Here is a 21,854-nt window from a genome sequence, read left to right as displayed (position 1 = left end):
TCGAGTCGAGTCGAGGGGGCGCGCTCGCCCTCCCTCCCTCCCCAATGGAGTCCCGGCGTGTGTTACACAACTGTCGTCGAGCACAGCGCCCTTCTCAGAAACAACCCCCTTCAGCCCAAAGATACTAGCTTCAGCTCTCCCTCACACTGCAGAAGGAGCAACCAACATCTATCTATCTATCTATGATGCCGTGAGCGCCGAGCGGTGTTGACGTTTGGTGCAATATGCATTTCATTGACTTTATAGCGGGCTGGGTTGCAGGTAGGAAACCTCTCTGCCACAAGAGCTTTTAAAGTGAGAGGAAAACACACACATTTGCTGTAAGAAGTTGTCGTTTTATGCCGATGCGTCATGTTTTAAAAATTAATAATATAACAAAACAATGTCGTTTGCCAGTTTTGAGACTTTGCAGTTTTTAAATGTCTGGTTTCAAATAGATTCAATTTGTTCATTTGTACATTCACTGTCTAATGTTGCTTATGAATCAATGTCAAATTAACATGTCAGCGGTTTTAAAAGTTGGCAAAGCATGCTGAAGTTGTGTACTTCTAACATTGAGGCTTATTAAGATGCCATTGAAACTAATGAAAGGTCATAAAGAGGGGCGGTGGGACCTGACGCATATGTGCTTAGTTACATGCAATATTCCTATGATAGTTTAATTAATAGTAACTCTTAGCCAGTTGAGACAAACCGTTTTTACTAATGCACTCCTTCCAGAGATATATGTTTAAAAACCCCCACAACTCATTGAAGTTATCGGACTTCGTAAAACTTGTGAACGAAAAAGCAAAGTGCTGGAGGAACTCAGTGGGTCAGGCAGCATCTGTGGAGGAAATGGACAGACAACGTTTCAGGTCTGGACTCTTCCTCAGACTGATTGGAGTTGGGGAGAGAAAGCTGGAAAAGAGGATTGGGGATGCATGGCAAGTGATATGCTGAACTGCAGATGCTTGTTTACTCAAAAAGACACAAAGTACTAGATTATCTCAGTGGGCCAGGCAGCTTCAATGGAGAACATAGATAGGTGGTGTTTTGGGTCAGGACCATTTTTCAGACAGATAGTGGTGGGAGAGAGAGGGGGGGGGGGGGTGAAAGCTGGAAGAGAGGAGGTGTAGTAGTGTAGTACAAACCCTGGCTAGTAATAGGTGGATACAGGTGTGGCGGGGTGCTGTTTACTGTCTGAAGGATGGAGTGTGACAAAGGCTCGAGGTGAAAAGGAGACGAGTAAGATAGGGTAAGAGAAAGAGTGAAATGTAAGGGAGGAAGGGATATATGTGGAAAGAACAGGGAGAAGGGGGAATAAAGAGAAACGGGGGATTGAGGAGCGATATGAAGGAGCGGGGTGATTCAAGAGCATGGGAGAAGGCACAGGAAAAATATGGGAGGGTGGTATTACTTGAAATGTCAGAATTCAATATTAATACCATTGTGTTGTAAGCTACCAAAGCAGAATCTAAGGTGCTGTTCCCCCTGTCTGTGTGTGGCCTTACTCTGGCAATGGAGGAGACTTGTGACAGAAAGGTCATTATGGGAATTTGAAGGGGAGTTAAGGTGACCAAGCATGTTCAGTGTTCAGTGAAACATTCAGACCTCTGCTTGCTCAGTAACATTCCCAGTGTTGTCATTAAACCTGCCGACAAAGGAGGTGCTGCTGTAGTCTGGCAGGCTCTCGGTCACCTCCTCATACCTACCCCTTGACCATGACCCACATCATCCAAGACCCCAGATCTCATCAACTCTAGTGATCTCCATTCCACAGCAGTCCTGTTATGCCTGTTTCTATCTCCTTCGCAAAATCTACCTGCTCTGAATGTTCTCTGCTGCTGTGTCTGAATCCTTGACCCAGTGGTGCTGTGGTTCACCCGGACAATTGGGGCAGTTCAAGTAGGCAGCTCTCCACCACCTTATCAATGACGAAAGTAGTATGACTGTCCTCTCCTCTCCATAGGGTCGTCTATTTGTGGGTCTGCAGATGTCTTAGAGGCCGATCCGCGATTCACACACCTTGGTGCAATGTGGGCAATGGAGACTGGCGGTGGTTGGTAGCCGTTGAGCCCCCTTCTCTCTCTCCTTAAGGTGCTGTCACTTTGTCTCTGCGACACGGCGTAGTTCCATTTCGTGACGTGTGGCTCCTTCCTGCACGGATTTCCTCCAGGAGTGCCTGTCCAGTGCAATGTGCTCCCAGTTGCTTGATGTGATGTGGAATTTCTTCAGACTGTTCTTGATGTTGTACATGAAGCGTTTCGTTGGCCTGCCGACCTTCCTTCAATTGACAGTACAGGATTTGTTTAGCACATACGTATGACATGGCCAGTCCATCGAAATTGGTGCTGCATTATTGCGGTGGTGATGTTGGTCATGCTGGCTTCATCCAAAATGCTGATGTCGGTGCGTTTGTCTTCCCAGCTGATCCTCAGAATCTTTCGTTAGGATCTTTGATGGTTTTGTTCCAGGGCTCTCAGGTGTCTGCTGCAGGTGGTCCATGACTCAGCTCCATACAACAGGGTGGAGAGGACAACGGCTCTGTAGACCAGCAGTTTTGTTTGAGCCTTTAGGTCTCAGTCTTCAAAGACTCTTTTCCTGAGTCTGGTGTAGTCTGGCACAACTTGGTTGATGTCAGAGTCGATGTCAGCTTTTGAAGAAAGAATGCTGCCAAGGAAGTGGTCAACGTTTTCAAGAGTGGTGTCGTCCACTTTTATAGTGGTCTGGGTAGACCACTGGTTGGGTGGAGGTTGATGTAGGACCTGGGTCTTCTTGATATTTAAGGCTAGGCCCATGGCTCTATATAATAATAATAATAATAATAATTAATAATAATAATTTTATTTATGGAGCACTTTAAAAACAAACATAGCTGCAACAAAGTGCTGTACATCACTAATCATTGACAAAAAAGTTAATACACACCAAAATAACAATCAAAAGAAATAGTAGGAAAAGACAAGTAAAATAAAGAAACATCAAAAACACCACAAACAGAAGCAAAGTCTCAGGCATGGTCAAAAGCCAGGAAGTACAAATGTGTTTTAACAGTGGATTTGTAAATGGACAGTGAGGGGGCCTGTCTGATGTGCAACGGCAGGGTGTTCCAGAGTGCCGGAGCAGCAACAGAGAAGGCTCTATCCCCTCTGAGCCTCCGACTAGACCTCGGTACCTCCAGGAGCAGCTGACCAGCTGACCTGAGGGACTGGGCAGGAGCGTATGGGTGGAGCAGCTCAGAGAGGTAAGGCGGGGCGAGCCCATTCAGAGATTTAAAAACAAATAACAGTATCTTAAAATGAACTCAAAAGTGCACCGGGAGCCAGTGTAGGGAGGCCAGAATTGGCGATATGTGCTCCCTCTTTCGAGTCCCTGTTAAAAGGCGAGCAGCAGCATTCTGAACCAACTGGAGACGAGCCAGTGAAGAACGAGCAACACCAAAATAGAGCGCGTTACAGTAATCCAGCCTAGATGTAATAAAGGCATGGATTACTGTCTCAAAATGCTGCCGCTCGAGAATGGGCTTCACCTTCGCCAGCTTCCTTAGGTGAAAGAAGCTGGACTTAACCACCGCGCATATTTGGCGATCTAATTTAAAGTCACTGTCCATCCTAAAACCCAGGTTCACAACTATTGGCTTCACGTACCTTGACAATGGACCTAAATCAACAAATGGAGGTTCACGGCAGCCATTGGGATCAAATAAAATCACCTCTGTCTTCTTTTCATTAAATCCAGGAAAGTTTAGGGCCAACCAAGACAAGACAAGACAAGACAGAAGCGATTTTACAGAAAAGGCGTTCAGGATGCCCTGGAGGTCTTCTGCAGAGTGTGCTGCAATGGTGCAGTCGTCCGCGTACTGAAGCTCCATGATGGCAGTGTTACTGACTTTGCTCTTGGCCTTCAACCTATCAATATTCTGACGTACTTGTCGTGACAACTGTACCTTGATCGTATGCTCCAAAGAGCCTGGCGATCTACCGAGTCAAAAGCCTTTGTCAGGTCTATGAAGGCCATGTACAAAGGTTGCCTACTTGTCTTTGTTCACGGCATTTTTCCTGGAGTTGGAGTGCTGCGAATTTCACATCTGCTGTACTTCTGGATGGGCGGAAGCCAAGTCAAGTCAAGTCAAGTCAAGTTTATTTGTCACATACACATACGAGATGTGCAGTGAAATGAAAGTGGCAATGCTCGCAGACTTTTGTGCAAAAGACAAACAACAAAACAACCAAACAAATTATAAACACAATCATAACACACATATTCTTTTACATAATAAATAATAGAAGGAAAAAACGTTCTGTAGAGTTAGTCCCTTTAGGGCGTTTACAGTCCGAATTGCCTCTGGGAATTGTGATTCTGGGAGTACCTGCGCAGACAGTGGTAAAAGTCAGTTTGCGAGGACATGTTGTTGACAGGAGCAAGATGCCCCTGTAGTTTCCACATTCAGCCTTGTCCCCCTTCTTGAAAATGGTCACAGAGCATCCCTGAGTTCTGAGGAAAGTTCTTCTTTTCCCCAGATCTTGAGGAGTAGGGCGTTGATGTGGTACAGGAGCTCCAGTCCACCTTCCTTTAAGATCTCAGCTGGGATCACATCTGGACCGGTGGCCTTGTTGCTCTTAAGGCTCTTGATGGCATCTTGAATCTCTATCATGGTGGGACTTATTTCATATTTTCTCTGATGGGACTCTGGGGCATGCGCTGGGTAATGTCTGGTTCAGTTGTGCTGCCATGGTTGAGGAGTTCCTGGAAGTGCTCTTTCCATCGGGCGTTAATGGACCCATTGTCCTTCAGCAGTTCTTGTCTGCCTTTTGAGCGCAGGGGGGTTAAGCCACGGTAGCTTGTACCATAGACGGCCTTAGTAGCACTGAAGAAGCCTTTGATGTCACCCGAGTCTGCCAGTCTCTGGATTTCCGGAGCCTTAAGCTCCTTCACCCGGCTCTGGACGTCCGCCTTGGCTCTTTTGGCCTTGCAGGTTACATCATTTTGCTAGGCACAAAAGGCTTTAATTTTCTTGGAGATGAGCTGTTCTATCTGAGTCGTTCTAGACAAACCAGTCCTGGTGTTTTCTGGACTTGCACCCAAGGATGTTTTTACAGGTATCAAGGATGGCGGATTTGAGTCGGCTCCAGTGCCCTTCAATATCATCAGGATATTCCTGTTGGAGGCTTTCCCCAAGAGAAGCCTGAAGTCACTGCTGGGTGGCAGTTTCCTCCAGGCTTTCAAGGTTCAGCCTTGGCCGGATCTGCTTTGTTTGAATCCTCCTCTTCCTCTTGAGTTTGATAGACATCTATCTACAAGGAGCGGATGAGGCGATGATCTGTCCAGCAGTCATCTGCATCGATCATGGCCCTTGTGATGTTCACATCACGGTGGTCCCTGTCTCATACAATGACATAATCAATGAGATTATGCAGATTACGTGCCAATACAACATACCAGCAAACTCTAAAATTGCCACTCTTTTGTTTTACGGCCACAAGCCACGTTAATTTATTAATCTTGCATGCCGGCACCTTTTTGCCTACAAAGAAAGTATTGTTAAGATACATTATAAGAGTTTGGGAAATTTGGAGATATGAAGCCACATGTTTTAAATGGAGAAAGGCAGATTTAGGATTGAAGTCTATGAGTTTTCATTTGTGCATCGATTGCTCAATGGATGGAATAGATTCTGGAATAATAAAGGCAACATTCCCTCAATCATTTAAAGAACTTGGTTGTGTAATGGGTTCACTATGGGTAGGTCAAGTAAAATGGATCAATTAGCAAAACCAAATCCCATGTGATTAGATACAAATATTGCAAACCTCTGAGAAATTCTCAAAAATAATATTGGTGACTTACAGGAAGGCAGGAAAGTCATTAATGTAGAAGAAAAATGACTGCGCTCGTAAATCAATAAATAAAGTGCCCATAGGGTGATAAATAAATAGGCTGCACATTGATAAACAGTAATTTCTATGCCTCAGTCGATTAGATTGCTGATAATTCAAGGCAAAGTGGCATGAACATTAACTGCATTCCACAGTTTCTCCTTGTGTGCTGTCACATTTTGATTGTGGGTAGCTAATTAGAATGAATAAAAATATTTGTGGTTGTGAGGTAAATCAACATTTACCTTTTATAAACTGTTATATTGATTGTTTCTGCCTTGTATGATCTTTAACTTGCAGAACATTAATTGGAATGCAAAACTTTGCTGAAAGATTATTATTTCATCTTATTTCTAACCTTTTCTGTTTGATTTAATTATTGATACTTGCATTGTATTATATGCTGAGACTATTAGAAACATAGAAAATAGGTGCAGGAGGCCATTTGGCCCTTCGAGCCAGCACCGCCATTCATTGTGGTCATGGCTGATCGTCCCTTATCAATAACCCATGCCTGCCTTCTCCCCACATTATGCAAGTTTACAACTTCAGTGCATACTCTTTACATTGTGTCTTTTGCAAACATTGTTAGATCGTTTCACAATAAAAGATATGTTATTCATTGAAGTTTCAGTATTCCTTTGATAATTGCAATTTTATCAAGTATGCATTGATAGGAGCAGTTTCCTCTGCTCATTGTCCTTGAAGTATTTCCATCTGTAGCTGAGTCAAATATCCATTGATGTATAGAGTTATCTCCTCAGTATCTCACATAAACAAAAATAAAATTGTAGTTTGTGTAATACACTCAAATAACTCCATCAAAATAACCAGACAACTTCAGTATTGTTATCTTCTCTTTCTCTGACTAAAAAGAATCGTAAAAGCACACACAAGAAAATCAGGAGGTAATTGAACCACTTTTAGGGCAAGGCTACATTTTTGTTTTAATTGCTGTAGTAAAATGTTGCCATCTCTGATCCTGATCAATATTATTTTGGGGGCATAGTGTAAGTATTGGTCGAGTTCCTGCTTCACAGCATACGCAGTTCAGGTTCAATCTTGGATTCTGTTGCTGAGAAGTTTGCATGTTGGTCTTGAAATCATGTGGGTATCCCCCAGCTCTCTGGTTTCTTTCCACATCCCAGAAATATGCAAGTTGGTCAGTTAGTTAGCCATTGCAATCTTCCCCCTGATGCAAAGATGGATGATAAAGTCTGTGGCGAATTGTTGAGACTGCAAGGAGAAGAGGCCACAGGGACAAATAAGTGAGGAACTGGGATAGCATTGTAAGCCACTTTATACCACGGATGAACATCTGGGAAGATCGGAGGGGAGGCTGGCTGGACAATGGTGCCTTCCTCACCTTGGTGCCACTGTGTTGTGTTGTGTCGTGGACTTTCTGTGTTTGTGTTTTTTTTTTAAATTCTATTTTATTTTTTTAATATGTTTTAATATTTATTATTTATTTATTTTTATGATACTGACTGTAAAGGGAAATTCATTTCGTTGTCTCTAATTGAGACAATGACAATAAATTTGAATACAATACAATACAATACGATTTATAATCGATGGGCCAAATTGTTTAATTCCTTGTCACAAGAAAAATAATTTCAAGTCTGATATTCAAGTCCGAGGGAAAGTTTCTTGGATGTGCTGCAGATATTTACTGCAGGACGCATTTTATTGCATGTCTGTGTGGCAATGAACATGCCAAGCAGCTGGAATGATCTGTTGCGCTGTATATTATGGACAAATTAGGGTGTATCATCCCAACCATGAGTCAAGAGGCGTCAGAGTTATGGGGAAAAAGCAGTAGAACGTGGTTGAGAGGGAAAGATCGATCAGCCATGATTGAATAGTGGAGTAGACTTGATGGGCTGAATGGCCTAATTCTGCTCCTATAATTTGTGAAGAGTGTTTTATTGTCATATGTATCAACAGAATAATGAAATTCTTACTTGCAACAGCACAACGGGTTTGTCATAGTCATACAGCAATTTTGCAGGTCATTTATTTTTTATCCACGTTTTAATGGCTTACCCAGACTGCAGCAATGCAAAGACTTGCTGAATCTGCATCTACCGACAAGCAAAAGATTTGCACTAATCCCATTTTATTCTACCCACATTCTCATCAGCTCTTTCAGTCTGAAGAAGAGTCTCGACCCGAATCGTCACCCATTCCTTCTCTCCAGATATGTAGCCTGTCCCGCTGAGTTACTCCAGCATTTTTGTATCTATCTCAGCTCTTTCAGACTGTACACTGGCCAATTAACTTACCAATGAACGCATTTTAGTGATGTAGGGAGAAACCAGAACACTTGGCAGAAGCACGTGAAGTCATAGGGCGAATGTGCAAACTCCACACAGATAGCATCAGAAGTCACTATTCAACTCAGATTCCTGGATTTGAGCAGTAGACTGCATCACGGGTACTGAAAAAGGAATATTGTTATTTTTAGAGACATGATTTAATGCCATGATCTAAATGTAAAGGAAGTTTATGCAGTTTAAGATGTTTTCCCTTGTAAACAAACACGCTTTTTGACTTTTGCAAATCATAATATTTAATAAATAAAATGTTGGATTTCCACAATTTTGTCTGCAAATTCAGGTGCAATTTTTTTTGTAGATCGCACTGCGTTTTAGGCAAACCTTTGGCTAATCCTGCTTAATAGCTGTAGAAATGGGAACAATTAAACATTTTTATTTTAACCCAGCTCCAAAGTAAAAGATGAGAATGTGAATTGGTTATTTGCAGCTGACTGAAGAAGCTTTGCTCTGCTTCCAACTTGCTTTTCCATGATTCTTTGGTGAATAATAAATTGGGAGCCAAGGATGGAAATCAATTGTTTCCAGCGACACTGATGATGGATGTCACAAACATAAGGTCATTTCATGCGACTGATTCTATGATAATACAAGTTTCTATATTGTATCTGCATACAGGGCAAAATAAGTAATGACTGACTTAACTTGCACATGTGGCTTTTCATAGATGGAGGATTCCATGGTTTAGAAATGTAATGTTAGATGAGTTTGTTCTAGAGTTCTAACGATATAAGAACGTAATTAAAGTTATGTTTTGCATTCGTTGTTGTAACATCTACGCAGGTGGACTTGCTACAGTTGTGGGATATCCTTTGGATACGATCAAGGTAACGTATATTGTATTAGATGTACAGCTACATGTAGTCCATACTTGCATGTGCGATATTGGAGCTAATATCAGTTGTCTCATCAGGTGAGAATTCAGACACAACACGTGTACAGCGGTGTTTGGCACTGTATCCTATCAACTTATCGGAGAGAAAAAGTAAGTCTGCACAACTTTTACTTATGAAACCATTTTTAAAAAATTGCTTAGTAATGGTTTTCATGAACGTTACTGTCCTTAAACTAGAAATTGTAATGCTTAATTTCTGAAATTTTGGATGCAAAACATAAGTTTAATTACATTCTCATATCCTTGATACTCTGTAACATCTTCCACCTTGCATAGAACCTGCTATGGAATCTGCCATCTATGAAAAGTAGATTTTTGAAAAGTAGATCTGCCATCTATGAAAAGTGGGTTCTACAAACCCACTGACTCCCATGGCTATCTGGACTACACTTCTTCCCACCCTGCTTCCTGTAAGGACTCTTACCCCCTACTCTCAATTCCTCTGTCCACACCACATCTGCACCCAGGATGAGGTGTTCCAAACCAGGGCATCGGAGATGTCCTCATTCTTTAGGGGACGGGGGTTCCCCTCTTCGACTATAGATGAGGCTCTCAGCAGGGTCTCCTCTATATCCCGTAGTTCCGCTCTCACTCCCCATCCCCCCCCATCCCCCCCCCCCCCCACTCGTAACAAGGACAGGGTCCCCCTGTCCTCACCTTCCACCCCACCAGCCGTCACATACTACAGATAATTTCGCAACCTCCAACGTGATCCCACCACTTGCCACATCTTCCCATCTCCTCTCCTTTCAGCTTTCCGCAGAGACCACTCCCTCCGTAACTCCCTGGTCAATTTGTCCCTTCCCACCCAAACCACCCCCTCCACTGGTACATTCCCTTGCAACTGCAGGAAATGCTACACTTGTCACTTTACCTCCCCCTTTGACTCCATCCAAGTACCCAAGCAGTCTTTCCAGGTGAGGCAGAGTTCTAGGTTCCACCTGCACCTCCTCTAACCTCATCGATTGCATCCACTGCTCTAGGTGTTTACTGATCTACATCAGTGAGACCAAGCGTAGGCTTGGCGATCGCTTTGCACAACACCTCCGCTCGGTTTGCATAACCAACCTGATCTCCCGGTGGCTCAGCACTTCAACTTCCCCTTCCATTCCGAATCCGACCTTTTTATCCTGGGCCTCCTCCATGGCCGGAATGAGTCCCACGCAAATTGGAGGAGCAGCTCCTCATGTTTCGCTTGGGTAGTTTACACCCCAGCGGAATGAACATTGACTTCTCCAATTTCAGGTAGTCCTTGCTTTCTCCCTCTTTCCCCTCCAATTCTCAGCCCACTGTCTCCTCCTCTTCCTTTCTTCTTCCCACCCCCCCACCACATTAGTCTGAAGAAGGGTCTCGACCCGAAATGTCACCTATTCCTTCGCTCCATAGATGCTGCCTCACCCGCTGAGTTTCTCCAGCATTTTTCTCTGAAACGTCAGCTATGTTTTGAGGAAATTCCAGAAGTTAAGTATTTCATTTTCTAGTTATGCACAATATCTCGTGCAAATAAATTACTCTATAAAACTAGCTTATTGATAACATTTTATCGTAAATTGCAAGGCCTTCAATTTTAATCAAACAATCACTTTCACTGTCATTTGCTGACATAATATATTGCATCTACAAACAATGTAGGTATGTTACAAAACCTACCTGAATCGTCATTGGGAATCTGACCACAGCCATGTCCGCGATTTTGGCGCTGTTTGGAGGGGGCGGGTTTCAAACGTGATTTTTACTAGGCTGTTCTAATCGCAGATGTTCAGCCTAGTAAATCATTAACGAAAAATCGCTGCAAGACCCGGTCGCAAAAGGTATTATTAGTTTTATAGGCCTCGGTAATATAGTTATAATAGTTTTAAAATTACTCTCTCATTCCGCAACCTCTCGCAGCCCCAGGGTTTTATAAAGCAAACAATTAAAGGTATGTACCTTATTTTTACATTAAATGGGGCATATATATAACCCTGTATATCAAGTTATCTATAGCGAGTAGTTCATTTTGGGCTTTTTATATCCCGCAGTATTTTTCTCGGCATTTGAGGCACTAATCCAGCGCGATGTGAACGTTCTAAACCAGCGCGTTCACATGAACCCACTAGAAAGCCGATTTAAATGGGCATTTATTTACAGCAATTGAACACTAAATTCCTTCCATTTGGCCTATAAATTAATGTAAATTAGATATAAAAATCATGTTATATTGTGAATTATTTGTGAATAATCTTTGGACACTTCGGCTATTTAAAAATGTTAATCTTTCCTTAAGAAATGGGCTTTTGACTATCCAAGATCACAGCTTTTTTGTAATGTCCATTGAAAATCAATAGGGAACAAGATGCTAATTTCCGAGTATGAAAATGGCCATAACATTTATAATACTTGAGATATGAAAGTGAATTTGGTGTCAAATTAAACTTATTGTTATGCTTTATCTGATGGGATAAATTGTAGACTTGATTTTTAAAATCTCAAAATTTTGTAACATTGCTAAACAATGTAAAGCTAAAAAGTCAAATGGCTAGATGCTGCTCAATGAAACTTTTTAAAGCTTAGATCTTTAGGGCGATTGATCTCAGATTGGCTTAATTGGTCTACCTGTTTGCTTATGTTTGTGTTATTTAAAATGAAACATTTTGAAGATAAGTGTGACTATGCCATCCAGTCCATTGAGCCTGTTCCACCATTCAGTGAAAGCACAGAGTGTGAAACTTAATTCCTTCCACTAATTCTACTTCCCTTCATCCCGTTCACTAAGAAAGAATATTGATCCCAGTTTTTGAGTTCCTAATTGAAAAAGTCTCTATCGTCTTTCTGGTGGGAGACAATCCCACATGCTTCCATCCTTTGCATGAAGACATGTATCTGAACGTTTTCTCATGCATGGGCCAACATTTTGGAAGAGAACCATCAGTGAAGCCCGCTGTCAGGTCGGCATGTTTCTGACTTCCTGCTGTAGCACGCAAGCTTGGATACTGGCATATCTGACCTCTGATTCTAAGGCTTGGCTCAACTTTGAGCTCCTCCAAGCTGACCAGTGTGAAAGGTACACCTTATATCTGACCCTTCAGCTTTATGTCAGCCCATGCCACTATATGTAGCTCATCCTCATTCATATCTAAAAGGTCACGGCATGCAGTGAAAGGGTACGGGTAAGTTAAATTCTCTTTCTTTATTTGAATCGACATTAATGTTTCTAATTTATATTAGATAAATATTGCTTTAGTTTTAGCATGGTTATATCTGTTACAATTGTTTTAATTGTCTCTGATTATCTAGGATGTTTGTAAGTCATTGTACAGATCTTCTGATGGCTCAGTTTAAGTTTATTGTCACGTGTACCGAGGTACAGTGAAAAGCATTTGTGTGCTAACCATTCAGCGAAAGGACAATACATGATTACAATCGAGCTATTTACAGTATATAGATACATACGGGGATAATACATAGTGCAATGTAAAGCCAGTAAAGTCCGATCAAAGATAGTCTGAGGGTCTCCAATGAGGTAGATAGTAGTTCAGCACCGCTCTCTGGTTGTGGTAGGATGATTCAGTTGCCTGATAACAGCTGGAAAAAACTGTCCCTGAATCTGGAGGTGTGAGCTTTCACACACTTGCCTGATGGGAGAAGAGGGAGGGGCTAGAGTGAGACTCATCCTTGATGATGCTGCTGGCCTTGTCGAGGCAGCGAGAGGTATAAATGGTGTCAATGTAAGGGAGGTTGGTTTGTGTGATGGTCTGGGCTGCGTCCACAATTCACTGCAAGCGAAGCTGAAGACAGTACGGGGCGTAGGAGCCCTAGGATCAGGCACCTTTGCTGCTCTACTTCTTCTTCTTCTTCTTCTTGCATATGGCGTGCACAGCCTAAAGTTGTAGGACAACTTGTTCTATTTGATCTTATTTGATTGTGAACACTGGTTTGATTGCATTCATCGCAACAGGGCAGACCACGTGAAGGTTGCAATCTTCCACCCCGTGCTCTACCTTATGGGGAGACTACTTGTACCCGTGGATGTGCAGTAATATATGTGGGGCAAAGCAAAGAGAAGGCGCACCATAGCCCCTGAACAAAATCTTGTCCTTTGTGCCCTCCTGCCCTGGAATTCCCCACCATCAGAAAAAACCTCAATCAGTACATTTCAAAATCACAAAACCTTGAACCAAATCAGTCTTTGCTGATTTATGTAATAGCTCCTTACAATCTAAATCTCGAGGCCTTGACAACATTTAGGTTAATCTGCCCAACATTCCTTCCAAGGCTGTTATATTTCTGTACGGCTCAGAACTGTCACAGTACTGCAGGTGTGACCTTTGGTGCAGCAAAAATATCCTCCCATTTCATTCCACCTTTCTAGTTTTAAATGCCAATGCTCAATTAACTCCTTTTGACTTTTGTTTTGCACCTTGCTTACAGATTTGAATGATCTGTGATTTAGTGTTCAATGAGGAGATTTCTTCAACACACATTGCAGAGATGGGAAAGTGGAACCAAATGCAAATGGAACCAAGTTGATCATGAATGGGACAAGAAATGAGACAAACTTCCAATTCTGAAAATTGTGAACTAGTTGTTTGTATCCCCATGGCAATATCCATTACGTTTGTTGTTGTCGTTCCACAGGTTTACGGGTTTTACAAAGGAATGGCTCTACCTGTTCTGTCAGTGGCGATATGCAGTTCTGTTTGTTTCGGCACATACAGAAATAGCCTTCATTTCTTATGCCAGTTTCGGCATGGCAGCTCTGCCTTGAAGCCATCGAGACTTGATGTTTTTGTTGCTGGCTGTGCTGCAGGGGCCGCTGAGGTAAGCTGTTTGTAATGCAACCGCTTTCCTGTCTTTTGCACATTACCTCTTTTTCCAGCTCGGGTTGTGTTTCAGCCTGGTAAGTAGATCATTTAATTAGTTCTGTACTAACTGGACACGGGGGAACAATGTCAGCCACTTCGAAAACATGAAATAAAACCAGAAAATGCAGGAATGTTATCGAGCTGTCTGTGGAGGAATTTTAAATGTTTGCAGTTCAGGTACATAATCATAAATAGGAATTAGAAAAATGCTGGGAGTGACAAGGTTTGAAGGGAAGGGATGGGCAAAATGGTAGGTCTGTCATAGGGTACAGGCATAGAGAGAAAAATAACAAGATCTGATTGTGCAAGGCAAATGGGTAGAATAATGGACGAAAGGATGGGTTTAGAGGGGACCTATTGGGGATTAGCAGAATTAATTTCTTCAAATACTCATTCATGCTCCCACCTCTTATTTGGAGGAAGTGAATGGAATCGAGGAAAAAGTTGTTCAGTGAGAATACTTGTTCAACGGGTGTAGGAGGCTGAGATTGTTTCAGCATGTGTTCATGGAAGCTTGGTTCCTTTAGGAAGGTGATGAGAAGGAATTTCCATAGTCAGAGGGTAGTGAATCTGTGGAATTATTTGCCACAGAATGCTATGGAGGCCATCTTTGGGTATTTTTATAGCAGAGATAGATAGATTCTTGATTAGTGAGGGTGTCCGGGGTTATGGGGAGAAGGCAGGAGAAACAGTTAGGAGGGAAAGATAGGTCAACCATGATTGAATGGTGGAATAGACGATGGGCAGAATGGCTATCACTATCACTTGTGACCTAAGAGGCAGAGGACCCTCAGACAATCCTTGTGTGTAAAAGCATCGTTGTTAATTCATTCCTGATAAAATCTAACAGAATTGGAGATGTAGTACATGGCACACAATCCTCTCCGTGAATCAAAAAACGTATTTCTTTAATATTATTCCAGTTCCAATGATAGGTAAAAATCCACAGTTGCTGCTCAGCTGCCAGTCCACTTTGTGCTTTTATTCCAATGTCCAGTAACTTTAGCACAACTGTTTGTATTTAAAAAGATGCCTTGGTTAATGATGAAATATTAAGTTAGATCAAAACTCTTCTCTGATGCACCAAAGCCAGCTGAATTTAGTATGATTTGCAGTTGATTCACAGTACATATGTTTATATGGAAAAAGACTAATGAAATAGACTGATAATTAGCTGCAAAATGATCATTGCTGTGTACACTGACATTGGGTTTGTAGTCACATCTTTGTTGGAGATGCCGTGTAGAATCCATGCTCAACTCCAAGTCTGACCTTTGGTGCAGGACTAAGGAAATGCTGCTGGTTCAGCTTTCAAATGGGACATTCAACTAAGATGCCAGTTCATGTGGATATAAAATGTTCAATAGCAATTACTGAACCTGAAAATTGAAGTTGTTCCAGAGCTGTGGCCAATATCAATCTCCCAGTCAGCACTGCACAAATGTATTAACTGGTCATTTACCTCAGTGATAATTTCAGTGCAGTATTTGCTGCCACTTAAAATATTAAGCACGGAGAACATCCAATCATCAGATACATTGGGGAATTCCCTTTAAATTAATTTTTACATTGGAATTCTCCATCAATAGATTATACATTTTATAAACTTCAGTTCACAGCACATAATCAATTTTAGGATTTATTATCAGTTGATGTTAAATACTTCTTAATATTTTTTCCTAATCCATCTTTGTCTGAGTTTTTTTTAAACTCCTTCCAAGAGCCCCACTTAAAAAATAATCAACATTTCTTAAATCTTGTTTATTTTGTTTTCCAGGCTATGGTGTTTGCTCCCATTGACTTAATCAAGATAAGGCAGCAGAATCAGACACATCCCCACCAGCCATATCAAGGTCAATCATCTCATGGCTTGTTAACAATGCCCAAATATAGAGGCCCTATACACTGCCTGATAACAATATTGAAAGAGGAGGGCACACTGGGATTGTACAGAGGCATTACTGCACTGTGGTTAAGAGACATCCCATGTTTTGGATTATATTTTGTAGCCTACTCCGTTTTCAGTGAACAACTTACTCCACAGGGACAACATAAACCAGGTACGTACAATTTTAGAACCATTTAGAGGTCAGATCAATATCATTTGATATTAAATGAGCTAACTCCAGTTGTAAGATTGTGTCCATTGTTCGGTATCGCTTAAGATGGACAATTTCTGTGTTACTTTCCTACAAAATTAATTAACCATTTGGACATAGGATTTATATTTTTAAAGAATATTAATTCTTGGAAAAAAGTTATTATTAGTATTTATTACTCTACTTCATAATACTAATAGTCACTGATAACTAGGGTATATTCTAACCTCCAAGGATCTTTCGATTAGAGTTGGGTAAAAGGTAAAAAAATGTTTGTTTGATTTTTGAAAACTCAAACTGAACACACGATCTCACTAAACTCAACACTCAATCTCACTGAAGTTGTGAGCCTTTGATTAATGTCTGTTTCAGCATTAATGTTGGACACACTGCCAGGGTTTTCCAGCCACAAGAAAATGCAGCAAGGTAGGGGGGTTAGGAGTGAAGTATGGAAGAGACAAGGGAGAAGGCAGAGTAGAGGAACGTTTTCCCAGGAACTCCTTACTCTTGGCAATGTCCTTCCCAACCCAACCTCCATTCAAAATCTTCCAAGGACCTCTATCTTTTACTGGTACTGAGTCACAGGGCCTTCAGGAGTTCCCAGAAATCACATAGGATCTTCTAAGTTTCTTCTGTAATCTTTTGTGACATTTTCCCATTCCTCATTTTCCACCATCCTGATCTCTTCTCTCCTTTCTGTGTTTTTTAAACCCCTCACCATCTACCTTCACTATGATTTTTCTGATCCTTTTCCAGTTTGTCAGTATGAGCCTTTAATCCATCTGTGTCATGGAAATACCACTTGCACTGTCCTAAGGTGTTTGTCCCTAGCTAGGTCTTCCACCTGCTACTGAAACTTTCATCTAGGCGCTTGTTACCACCAGTTTTGTCTTGCACCCTCTCACCTTCAGCTTAAGAGCTCTGCTTCCCGAAGTCTGATCCACACCAGCATTTCTCCGGAACATCCGAGGTTGAGGGGAGACTTGATAAAAGTACATAAAATGATGGGAGGCATAGATAGGATAGACAATCAGAACTTTTTTCCCAGGGTGGGCATATCCAACACTAGACGGTGAAATAGGGAAAGTGTAATGGATATGTGCAGGGCAAGTTTTTTTTTTTTTTTTTTACAAAGAAGGTGGGGGCCTGGAATACATTGCCTGGGGAGGTGGTGGAGCCAGATACCACAGTGGTGTTTCAGAGGCTATTAGATAGGCACATGGGAGTGCAGCGAATAGAGGGATATGGATCATGTACAGGCAGAAGAGATCAGTTCAGCTAGGCTTGCTTGGTACAAACATTGTGGGCCAAAGGGCCTGTCCTGATGCTGCACTGTTCCACGTTAAATGATGCAATTGTCCATCTCTCCCCCAACTTTGCTGATATAACTTGGCTAATGTTGGATTGAATAAGGAGTAAACCATTTAGAATGGAGAGGAGGAAACACTTTTTCTCACAGAGAGTGGTGAGTCTGTGGAATTCTCTGCCTCAGAGGGCAGTGGAGGCAGGTTCTCTGGATACTTTCAAGAGAGAGCTAGATGGGGCTCTTAAAAATAGCGGAGTCAGGGGATATGGGGAGAAGGCAGGAACGGGGTGCTATTGGGGATGATCAGTCATGATTACATTGAATGGTGGTGCTGGCCTGAAGGGCCGAATGGTCTACTCCTGCACCTATTGTCGATTGTCCATAATGTTCATCAAACCTTTCTAATTTGAAATTGTTATCCTTGTGTTTAATATCACTTCATTAATACTTTTCCCCACAACTATTTGCATTTCATGCTCCCTTCAAACAAAGCTCTCCTTTCATCCTTGTATGGCCTTTATATTTATGTGAATTGGGGGTTGGGCATTTTTTATTCTAAAAGTGAAATTCTTGTGCTCTTTTAGGGTGGTTGCATGCAGACTAACATTGTGGAATAATGAAAACGTGGAAATAATTTTACCGATCAAATATTTGAGTTAGTAAAAGGTTTTTCATAAACAGATTGGTTGGGCAAGTTGGTGGCTGGCGGATGTGCAGGCACGACTTACTGGATACTGGCAACTCCAATGGATGTCATGAAGTCTCGCATGCAGATGGATGGCATGGGACAGCAGAAATATAATGGTGTGCTGAACTGTATCACTCAAAGTTTCAGACAAGAAGGGATGAGGGTTTTCTTCAAAGGCCTGAGCTTGAACTGTGTGCGTGCCTTTCCTGTCAATGGAATGACCTTTGCAATATATGAAACTGTGCTGGTATTCCTCAAAAAGGCAAATTTAAAGGATTAATGCATCGCACAACATTTGACAGCAATGCATCTTTATCTACATATTAAAATTTACACAAGGCTTCACGAACTTGAATCAATATCTTAAATATAGACACAAAGTCCGCGAGCATTGCCACTTTTCATTTCACTGCACATCTCGTATGTGTATGTGACGAATAAACTTGACTTGACTTGACTGAATGTGGGCTACCCAGAGCTTAATACTGCAATAAATCTCAGCCACAACTTTTCAGTTTCGTTTTTGAAACAGGTTGATCAATTTTGGGTGGTTAAGCACTTTTTTCCCCCACACAACTTCGATTTGCTGAGGAGACTGAAGAAATTTGGCATGTCTTCAGTGACTATTACAAATCTCTGCAGATGCACTAGAAAGCATACTGTCAGGATGCAGGATCACAGCCTGGTTTGTTGATGAGCTCTGCCTGTGATAGCAAGAAATTGCAGAGTTGTGATGTAACCCAGTCCATCACACAGACCGGACTCCTGACTATTGACGTCATCTACACTTCACTATGCCTTTGGGGGGAAAACAGCAAACGTAATAAAGCCTTATCCAACTCCAGTCTTTCCTCCACCCTGCTCTCATCAGACGGAAGATACAGAAGCTTGAAAGCGTTGTACCACCAGACTGAGGAACAGCTTCTTCCGTCTGTCATCAGGCTTCTGAATAGTCCTACCATAAGCTAGGGTACTATTCGATTAATCTTGATCCCATCTTGGACTTTGTTTATGGAACTGGTGCACTGTAATGCTGAGAACTATTCTTCACTCTGGAATGTTGTGCAATTGATGTGCCTTCTAGCTGCAAACGTGCATCAGTTGGTCACCTCGGCTCCTGCTTAGCACCTAAATCCACTTCTACCACTAAGACATGAACAAAAGAGCCAAGGAAATACCACTATCTGCAAGTTCCACAATGTTGCACCTCATCTCGTCTTAATCCTGACTCTGGTCAACAGCACCATGAAAATACTTGCACTAGAAGGGTGGCCGTGAGTCTAAAGTTGATTTTCCACTGCATTCCCAAATAAAGGACGATGAAAGCTAGTCTTGGCAGCAACTCTAAGAGGCTGGAGAATGAATGAATGAATAAATAAATAAATAAAGTCCCTTTGCCTTTAAAAACCTTAAATGTTCAATTATTATTGTCTCCAATTAAAATTGTGCCAATTAATATCATGGCTGCAGAAAGTGAACTAGAGAAAAATATATATTTTGGTATAATTGGCACATTTTTCTGTACCAGTGTAAATGTTAATGTTGCACCCATTGTTTATAGGTGCTGAATGCTTATTGATGGTTATGTATATTGAAATAATGTCAAAAGAATACTTATTTTTGCACATTATAACCCAAATACAGCATGTTTTATTGATTTTACACTGTTTGGCAATGAATTGAGCTAAAGAATAAAAATATCTATCGTTTGCAGTATTTTCTTGGTTGTGCAATTTAAATATCCTTAAAATATTAAAAACATGTGCATATTAATTAATGCAAAAGATCCTACATGTTAATTTATCTTTTAAATTAATTGAAATTCATTTTGTTCTTTCAATGTCAGAGGCATACAGCATGGAAACAAGCCCTTTGGCCACTGTGTCTACACCGACCATCAACCACTGCATTATCCCATGTTCATCCCATTTGTTGATTCTCCCCCTATTCTCGTCATTCCCCTCCCCCCTCCACTGCCCACAATGTGGGAGGAAACCAGAGCTTTTGCACTGCCCGATGTACTCTTGAATGGAACCATTTGCCTGGATAGCAGCTCGCAGGCATAAAAGTTTTACTGTATCTTGTACACATGTAAATAATTAACCACTACACCCTGAGGAACCCTAATGGCCACAGGGAGAACATGCAAACAGGAGGCAAGGTAATGATTGAACCTGTGTCTCTGGTGCTGTGAGGCAGGCACTAGACCACAGGAGTAGAAACATGTCCCTTTTTGTCACTTCCAAAAATAAATTCATTTCTGCATATAAAGAGAATTAATGAGGGCCAGGGCCATGATATATCTTGATGAACTTTTTAGTTTAGCGGAGAGAAACAGAAACATGCCCTTTGGCCCACCCAGTCCGCACCAACCAGAGATTCCCGCAGATTAACACTCTAGGGACAATTTTTCATTTATACCAAATAATCGCAACAACCTTGTTACCATTATTTTGATAGTTTGTTCTACAGGAAAATGAGAACTACTGGTGTTCTACGAACCATTCGTTGCGTGCTGGGTTTGAGATATTGATCATCGCAGGCATTGAAAAGCTGATTCAATGATGGAATGATAGCGAAGGTGAACGTCATCATTCATGTCTGTCTTTGCTGAAAGCTGATTTGAGGTTTAGGTTATTGTCACGTGTAGCAGGGTACAGTGAAAGGTTGCATGTACACTTGCTATCCAGTCAGCAGAAAGACTATACATGATTACAATCAAGCCATACGCAGTGTACAGATACAGGATAATGAGAATAGAGTAAGAAAATGCTGCTGTTGGAGTAGAGGTTTAAATGATTGCAGATCCACTACTGGGACTAACAAGTAGAGAGTCACCTGGCTTGGCCACCATCTTGTTCAGACAGTGGTGCAGAGTTTTCCAGGGTCCCCAGGTAACCCATTGGTGACTTTGGGTGTGTTGTACAATGGGCCACATTGGTAGAGACCTTTGCAGAGATTTATTGCAAGACCCGTTCTGTGCCATTCTCTGGCAAGTATTGACGAGCATGCCCTGTGCTCTGCCAGTCTGCAGCCAGTATTGATGAGCAAGGCCCTTCCTCTGTCAGACTGCAGCCGGTACTGATCAGCATGACCCATCCTTTGCCAGAATGCGACAGGTATTGATCAGTAAGGCCCATTCTATGGCAAGTATTGATCAGCAAGACCCATTCTCTGGCAAGTATTGATCAGCAAGACCCATTCTCTGGCAAGTATTGATCAGCAAGACCCATCCTCCGTCAGTCTCTGGCAAGTATTGATCAGCAAGATCCATCCCCTTCCAGTCTCAGGCAAGTATTGATCAGCAAGATCCATCCTCTTCCAGTCTCAGTCAAGTATTGATCAGCAAGACCCATCCTCTTCCAGTCTCAGTCAAGTATTGATCAGCAAGATCCATCCTCTTCCAGTCTCAGTCAAGTATTGATCAGCAAGACCCATTCTCTGGCAAGTATTGATCAGCAAGACCCATCCTCTTCCAGTCTCAGGCAAGTATTGATCAGCAAGATCCATCCTCTTCCAGTCTCAGTCAAGTATTGATCAGCAAGACCCATCCTATACCAGACTGCGTCTACATATTGTCTACATCCTGGAGCTTGGTCACGGAGTTTGGGGGGTGCTCTGAAATGCAGCCGCTAAAAGTTGAAAAGTTTCCCGATGGTCCTGTGGTTTAAAAAGTTTATTGGAGTTGCAGCGTTATGGAGACACACTCCAGGATCTCGCAGCTGATATCTTTGTATTTAATCTACAGTCAGCAGCTTTTGTCACTTAGCAATACTTTGATTCCCAGTAAAAATGTTTGATATTCCGCTTATCACTTCAGAAAGTCCA

At 41.9% G+C, this 21,854-nt stretch overlaps 1 protein-coding gene across 1 annotated transcript; it reads left to right on the top strand.

Annotated features, from left to right (window-relative positions):
* Positions 1-21: 21 nt before the first annotated feature.
* slc25a47b (solute carrier family 25 member 47b) lies at positions 22-19,882 on the top strand. The gene is made up of 6 exons (XM_055641157.1): positions 22-261; positions 8,978-9,021; positions 9,108-9,179; positions 13,707-13,889; positions 15,711-15,993; positions 18,020-19,882. The coding sequence occupies exons 1-6, from the start codon at positions 225-227 to the stop codon at positions 18,304-18,306; spliced, it is 906 nt and encodes a 301-aa protein (XP_055497132.1). The 5' UTR covers positions 22-224; the 3' UTR covers positions 18,307-19,882.
* Positions 19,883-21,854: the final 1,972 nt, after the last annotated feature.

This window comes from Leucoraja erinacea, chromosome 9 (genome assembly GCF_028641065.1).
Source record: "Leucoraja erinacea ecotype New England chromosome 9, Leri_hhj_1, whole genome shotgun sequence".
NCBI lineage: Eukaryota > Metazoa > Chordata > Chondrichthyes > Rajiformes > Rajidae > Leucoraja > Leucoraja erinaceus.
The sequence above is the reverse complement of the archived record's forward strand: the minus strand, read 5'-3'. Positions and strand labels throughout refer to the sequence as shown.

Bases quoted from the DNA above. Each gene is read 5' to 3' on its own strand.
- slc25a47b (XM_055641157.1), top strand. From the start codon at position 225: ATGCATTTCATTGACTTTATAGCGGGCTGGGTTGCAG. The intron at 9,022-9,107 runs GTAACGTATATT...TTGTCTCATCAG, and splicing joins ATCCTTTGGATACGATCAAG to GTGAGAATTCAGACACAACA. The intron at 9,180-13,706 runs GTAAGTCTGCAC...GTCGTTCCACAG, and splicing joins CAACTTATCGGAGAGAAAAA to GTTTACGGGTTTTACAAAGG.